Source organism: Rhagoletis pomonella, unplaced genomic scaffold (assembly GCF_013731165.1).
Source record: "Rhagoletis pomonella isolate Grant_MI unplaced genomic scaffold, Rhpom_1.0 Rhpom_scaffold_03987, whole genome shotgun sequence".
Lineage (NCBI taxonomy): Eukaryota > Metazoa > Arthropoda > Insecta > Diptera > Tephritidae > Rhagoletis > Rhagoletis pomonella.
The window spans coordinates 6,090-13,604 of record NW_023462538.1 but is presented as its reverse complement, the minus strand read 5'-3'; the positions used below and the strand labels follow the sequence as shown (position 1 = coordinate 13,604).

General features: G+C 41.3%; 1 protein-coding gene and 1 long non-coding RNA gene across 2 annotated transcripts; one reads left to right on the top strand and one right to left on the bottom strand.

The window, feature by feature from the left end:
* Positions 1–4,560: 4,560 nt before the first annotated feature.
* On the bottom strand, positions 4,561–5,042 carry LOC118754483 (the record flags this gene model as incomplete). The annotated part of the gene is given in 1 exon segment (XM_036489359.1): positions 4,561–5,042. A coding segment is annotated over 1 exon segment (482 nt), but the record flags the coding sequence as incomplete, so codon positions are not given.
* A 1,433-nt stretch (positions 5,043–6,475) lies between these two features.
* LOC118754484 lies at positions 6,476–6,929 on the top strand. Its single transcript, XR_004994898.1, has 2 exons — positions 6,476–6,513; positions 6,578–6,929. It is a non-coding gene; the product is annotated as an uncharacterized LOC118754484 (long non-coding RNA).
* Positions 6,930–7,515: the final 586 nt, after the last annotated feature.

Below are 7,515 nucleotides of genomic sequence, written 5' to 3'. Positions count from 1 at the left end.
TGGCAACGTATCATCTATAATTAGGACGCATTCTCCAACTTTCGGTGAAGCTTTAGTGTCTTTCCACCTATAACGTTTCTGAAGGTCTTTGAGATAATCTTCCTTCCAACGGCGGCTGAATTGATGGTGCATAACTTTAACTCTTTTCCACCTATTGAGGAGAGACAAATTTGCTATGATCTACTTCCGGAAGCGACAAGAGGGCAGTTCCCCTTAGGAAATGGCCAGAGGTGAGGGCCGTGAATTCTGTTGGATCTTGGGAGAGAGCGGAGATGGGACGGGAATTTAATACCGCTTCGATCCTAACTAAAAGAGTGGTGAATTCTTCAAATGTGAACTTGTGTGCTCCATCCGTCCGTTTGAGATGTAGCTTGAAGCTTTTGACGGCGGATTCCCAGGGGGGGGATAAATCTCCATTCAATGCCTTGGGGAGAGTAGTGCTTGACGATGTCTTGGGATACTTCTTGCAGGAAACTACAGAATTCCTTCTCTGTTGCTCTTTTGGCTCCAATGAAAGTAGTGCCATTATCGCTCATCATTCTTGATGGATAGCCTCGACGCCCAACAAACCGGGCAAACGCGGCGAGAAATGCGTTTGTTGTTAAATCGGAACACAGCTCAAGGTGAACCGCCATTGTGGTGAAACACACAAATACGGCCACGTAGCCTTTCACAATGATGGAGGACCTTAGCATGGAGGCTTTTACTTGAAAAGGCCCAGCAAAATCTACACCGGTAGTGGTGGAAGGCGGAGCGTATGTGCAACGCTCTGGTGGCAACGCCGCCATGATTAGAGAGCGCGTTTGGTGCTTGTGGGTGGTACGAGCTTTACATTGAAAAATGCACTTTTTTATAAGAGGCTTGAGTCGGGGAATGTAGAATTCCTGTCTTATCATTTGCTACATGAGCCAAATTTCTGCGTTTAAGAGGAGCTCGTGGAGAAAACGAAGATAGAGAACAGCAAATCGAGATTTTTTGGGTATAATGAGGTGATGACGCTCATTATAGCTAAGAGTGGAGTGGGCCAAACGACTATTGACCCGGAGTAACCCACATTTGTCTAAAAAGGGGTTGATAACTAGCAGTGGGCTTGTCTTAGCGATTGGCACTGACTGCGATAAGCATGAGATGTCTCGGGGGAAGTAACGGTTTTGAGTTAAGGTAATGAGACCGCGTTTGGTGGAAGGGAAATCATTATGCGATAGGGATAATGTGGGAGGATCCTGGGCAGCTTGATTTCGGTTCTTTAAGCGATCTAAAAATTTGAAGACATATGCCATAACTTTAAGCATGCGGAAGAAAGACGAAAAGCGATCTCAAATGTCGGTATCATCTTCGGCAGTGGGAAATTCGTCGACTCGACGGACTTCCGGTGGGTTAATAGAGCGCGTAGCGGATTTTGGCCAGGTGTCGGCTGGTTGGGTTAGCCAGTTGGGCCCATGCCACCACAGAGAAGAGGAGGCTAATTCGAGGGGTTTGCATCCTCTTGTTCCCATATCCGCGGGATTTCCGCTGCTGCATACATGCCTCCGAGTGGAATTTCCTACCAGATCAATGATTTGCGCGGTGCGGTTCGAGACGTAGGTTTTCCAGGAGTGGGGCGGTTTTTCCAGCCAAGCCAGGACTATTTCTGAATCTGACCACATTGTCAGTTTTCGATCTGAGAAACCAAGTTGAGATTGGACAGCTGAGGCTAATTTAGCTAGAAGGAGAGCCGAGGTAGGCTAATGGTTCTGAGGGGCGCAGCCTTGCCTTTTGACACCAGTAGGTGGGAAGAGACTCGTGCACCTTATGTGGCTCCGACGTATATGGCTGCGCAATACGCTATTTCCGAAGCGTCGCAGAAATCATGTAGCTCCATTTGTTGGCCTGGAACGTAATTGACCCATCGGGATATTTGAATGCCGAGATAGACTTCAAATTGTTGGCGAATTCAACCATTTATGGAGGCGGAAGGGTTTGACTTGTTCATCCCAGTCAGTTCCATCGAGCCATAGCTCTTGTAAGAGAACTTTGGCTTGAATCTTTATTGGCGAGAGCCATCCTGCGGGGTCGAAAAGTTTAGCGACAGAAGAGAGAATTTGTCGCTTTGTGCTCGCCGACGAGGCTGATATGGATTCAATGGTGTAAGAGAAGGAGTCAGTAATGGCATTCCATTGAATCCCGAGGGTTTTGGTGGTACTTCCTTTTTCGAATACGAGAAAGTAGCTATCAAGTAAGTCCTCCTTTTTTATGTCTTTGAGCAAATCAGGGTGATTCGCCGTGATCTTTTTAAGGGGAAGCTAGCGGATTTTAGAGCTTGAATGACTTCAGAGAAAGATTTAGTTGCTGAGATGAGGTCGTGACCTCCAGAAAGTATGTCGTCCACATATGTTTCGGATTTTAGTATTGGCACCGCCAAGAGATGTGTTATTTTTACATCATCAGAGAGTTGGTGAAGAGTGCGTATTGCGAGAAATGGTGCACAATTTACACCGAATGTTACGGTCTTTAACCTGTAGTCTCGAATGGGGCTGCTTGGAGATGATCTAAATATAATTCTCTGGTAATTCTGGTGGTCTTTATGTAAAAGTATCTGACAATACATTTTTTCTACATAGCCATTGAACACAAACTGATACGTGCGCCATTTGAGGATTAATAGCATCAGATCGGGTTGAAGTGTTGGTCCGGTATAGAGAACATCATTAAGAGAGAGTCCGGAACCTGATCTTCGTGATGCATTAAATACGACACGTACCTTGGTGGTTCTTTTTTCGGGTTTGACAACCGCGTGGTGGTGGAGGTAGAAGGAATAATATTTTCCTTCTGAGGATTTTTCATAGGAAGCTGTTTCTTGCATATGATTTAGGGTGAGATATTCCCCTAAGACATTATCATACAGGGGCTTAAAGTCGGTTTTTTTTGAAGACTTCTCTCCAGACTGAAAAATTGCTGGAGAGCTGTGGTGCGAGATTGACCTAAAGATATTTCCTTCGGGAAGCTTGGCTTGAAAGGAAGCCGGACTACGTAGCGACCTTCAGGTGTGCGCGATGTAGTGGATTGGTATAACTCCTCACATAGCTTATCTTCAGGACTCATGAGGTTGGGTGTCGGCACTTCTTCTACCTCCCAGAACTTTCGTAGTTGGGACTCCAGAAGTTGTTGTAGTATTTTGTGCTAACAGATTTTTTTGAGATATGCTCCATGCCTTCAAGCATGATTTGCGGGATGAGATCGCTGCCTATCACTAGGTCGATTTGAGATGGGGAATGACAATTGGGGTCTTGCTAGCTTAATATGAGACCACTTCTCGCGTTGTTCGCGAGTTGGCTGGAATCCTTGGAGTATTTTTGTTAGTTGGGGTAGCAAAATTGCTTGAGCAGTGACTTTTGTAGCCAAGTTGGAGGAGACTAAGTCCAGAGAACAGATTTTGTTCGAAGTCTGAACTACCGTCCCACCCATGCCGGAGATTTCAAAGTTCGAGCTTTGACATGGTAATCTCAGTTTGTTTTGGGCCTTAGAAGAAATGAAGCTCCGTTCTGAGCCCTGGTCGATGAGAGCTCGGAGTTTAAATAGTTCTCCTCTCTGTTCTACTGAGACTATCGCTGTAGGGAGAAGGACTTTACTCTCATTTTCAGAGTAGTACGATTATACTCTGGTTCCATTAGAACTTGACGGTAAATCATCTTTTTCTTCTGTTTCTTGTGGGGCTTGCAAGTTGGGGCTCGGGATATCAGTCATGGCTACCTGCGATGTGGTCCTTTGTACTCGAGAGTCTTCCCTTTTTGGCGGAGGGGCTGTGCTGTGCTGAAGCACTGAGTTGTGTCTTTCTCGACAATTGGGGCAGTTTTGAGTACTTGGACAATCTTTCAGAGAGTGTGACTGAGAGAGGCAGTTAAAGCACATGTGTTTTCTCTTACGAATTTTCTGCGATCTTGAACTGACAATTTACGGAATCTGTGACAGTTCCACAATGAGTGCGAGGAATCTATGCACATGGAACATTTATACATCGTACGCTATTCTGTCACATGCAATTGGACTTGCGTCGATGATTTATTATGCGACTGTTGAAAGTGAGAAGGTTTGAAGGGGGGTCTGTTGTGCAGTTGAGGGTTTCTAACTAAAATGGAATTTTGGGGATTGGGTCTTGGTTTGGCTGGGAGCCATTGATCAACGCTTTCGACCACCTAATATCGAGTGGTTAGGAACTGGTTCATTTGGGTCCAGTTCGGAAGGTCTTTCCTGGAACTGAGAGATTGCTTCCACAGAGCCACTGTGTTCTCAGGAAGCTTTGAGGTGACGAGGTAAATTATTATGGGGTCCCATCTCTCTGTGGAGACTTGTTGGGTGGCGAGAATTTGGAGACAGTTATTCACTGATGATTGGAGTTTGTGAATATCTTCACTGTTCTCCACTTGAATAGATTTTAAATTCATGAGAATACGTATTTGGTTGTCAACTAATACTCTTTTATTCTCATAGCGAGACCGTAAGGCTTCCCATGCCAGCTCAAAATTATCATCGCTCAGTGGGAATTGTTTCACTATTTGGCCGGCTTTGCCTTGAGTCTTGTACCGGAGATGGTACGATTTCTGAGCTTTTGTGAGTTTCGGGTGATTAATATATACCGCCGTGAACATGTCACGAAAAGACGGCCATTGCTCATAACCCCCATAAAATGTTTCCGTATCGCACGGTGGGACCTTTAAGCCGAAGCTAGAGTTTTCCTGGGGTTGAGACATACTGGGAGTAGGCGTGGTATTGGTTGCTTGATTAAGAAGCAGGAGTTGATCACCAATCTGGGCTTTCATATCTTCATACGTTATGAGGCATGACCTGTATTTATTATAAGCGGAGGCTTTGAAGTCCTCGGGAAGGTCCTGCTCCTCAGTCTCTACTACTAAATCATATGCGCTCTGGACTCGATTCCAAAAATTATCAAGGTTCTTGTCTTTAATTTTTAGTGCAGACTCAGTATTGTCTTGGATTTGAGTTGTACTGAATCGGGTACAGTAATCCATTAAATTGTCTGTCTCAGAGATAAATTTAGGGGCTACAACTAACGCAATGAAAGGCAATTACGTAATTGCGAATGCCAAAATATATAAAAAAGGGTGTTTGCACTTTGATACGTGCTACTGATAAAATCGCTGGAGAATAGTTTTATTTTATTGTCTTTTATTTTTATTTTTATTTTTATTTTTTTTTTGTGGGTCTATTGAGGGATATAAGGGGACCGTTTCACTGTACCTGCACTGTACCGTATAACTATGCGCCGAATTAGCCTTTATCTTAATAGCACTTTATATTATATAATGTATTAAATGTATATATATGTTGTTGGGATAATGTAATTATGTGTTAGTAGAGATAGTTTACAATATGTTTGTTTATATATGTATGTTTACATGAAGATTTGCTTAAACATGGAGCATAGGGATTATATGCAAGTAATTGTTATTTTCAGCTTTTATTTTGTTGCATACGCTTCTAAATATTTCAGAGACGAACCCTCTTTTTTTTTGTAAAGTAGAAAGCCATTGTACGTTATTTCAGTGTGAGATTATAATTTGAGATCACAACACGAGTTTGTGACACTGTATTTAATTATATGAATGTGTGCTTATAGGTGAGCTGTGTATTCCCTATAAGATAGAATGTTAGAGGCTGTGCACTGCGACCTTAGGTCTATTGTGCCCTGTGTATTCCCTATAAACATTTTGGCGAACATTCGAAAATTACCTTCGATATTCAATGTGCATATCGAACTAAAAACGAACTCATAACCAACCTTAGTTTTCCAGCGTTCATACTATATTGGAAATAAATTTGAGATGGGATCGAAAAAAAATTAAAACCATAGCAAAAAGAGAGAAAGTGAAATCCAGCTCATTCTCGTAAGGAAATATTAGAAAATCATTTTCTCTCATTAAAATTTCAATTCGATAATGGGCTGGATTTCGAATACCTAACGAAGGAAAAATACATTGGATAACGAAGGTTCCGTTTTGCTGGAGAATGGCCTAGTTCTCGAATCGAATACTCACCTATTCTACATTAGTAAACGAAGGTGAGACTGGAAAAAAAGATTTGTTTTCCAATCATTTTCGAATAGTTACTCAAGCCCAATGTTTATTGGGTTGTACATACAAATGTATGTGTGTATGTATGTTTGCATACACGAAGCACCCATGCAAGCCATGGCTGAGCAGTTTCCCCTCAAATTATACAGATTTACACACACCTTCGCAACTTTTTAGCTATCACACGCACACATTTATAAATTTGGTATTCGAGTTTTGAAAAATTTTTAATTTGCTAGAGCGGAATTCCTACTTTTATAGGAATTATGTGCGTTAAAGCGAGTAAGAAATATGGCAGTTTTTATGACAGTAGGCTTTGACGAAAAATGTCGCATTTGATAAAAATTTTAGAGTATAAATATTTTTTTATAATTTTACAGACATTTCAAATTTCATTTTATGTTCCCGTTGCCGTTGCCGTTGACTTTGCATCATTATTTTTAAGGTATGTACATACATATGTAAATTACTTAATTTGTGCATTTTAATTGATTTTCTCGTTATTACAGATTTGCAACAATTAAAATTACCATCGCCACCATCATCTTTAACGCCGTCACCAGCTGATATCGCACTCATCATCAATCAACACCTCCTCCATCACCTTTAATGCCACCACCAACATCGTACCATCACCTTCAACACCCGTAACAGAAGTATCGCTACCATCATCATTCAGCACCGGAACCAGCAAAATCGCACCATAAACATTCCCCGCCCTTACCAGCAAAATCACCTTCAACATCGCCACTATTACTTTAAGGCCACCACCAACATCACCTTCATCGCCGGCACCAGCAATGTTATACACATCCACATCAATGGTCCTGTGCAATAATGACACAATTCAAAATTCAAAAATAAAAACTGTTACTACTGTTAAGTGGCTCTTGTCTGTAATCCTCGTCTAATCCATTTCCAACCTTAACTAAAGTAAGCAGTAAGGATTGCTAAAGTAAGTACTAAATATTAGACATGGATTAGATATATGAGCCACTTAACAGTAGTAAGGGTTTTATTTTTTGAATTTTGAATTGTGTCATTATTGCACAGGACCATAGATATGTACAAAGTATATTTGTTTGTACATATGTACTATACGAGTTTTGTATTAATAAACGTTTTTTAAATAAACAAATTCATTTTTAAAAGTAAAAATATTGATTTTCTACTTATTTGTTTTTTTCCTGTACTGAGGAGTTTATAACGACAAAAATGAGTAGTTTGATTACACTGTGAGACAAATGGTAGGGGTCAGTGATCGGGAAGGGTTCAAACCACCGGGGAAAGTTATATCGGTAAAAAAGAAGTTATACGTGTCCCGGCGTTTCGCTGGGTCACGTCTAGGAATCGAGATATATCGATTTGAAGTTAGTAACTATCATATTTTGCTCAAACAAATTTAAAAAAATTAAAAATTACAATTCATATAACGTTTTTCTATATA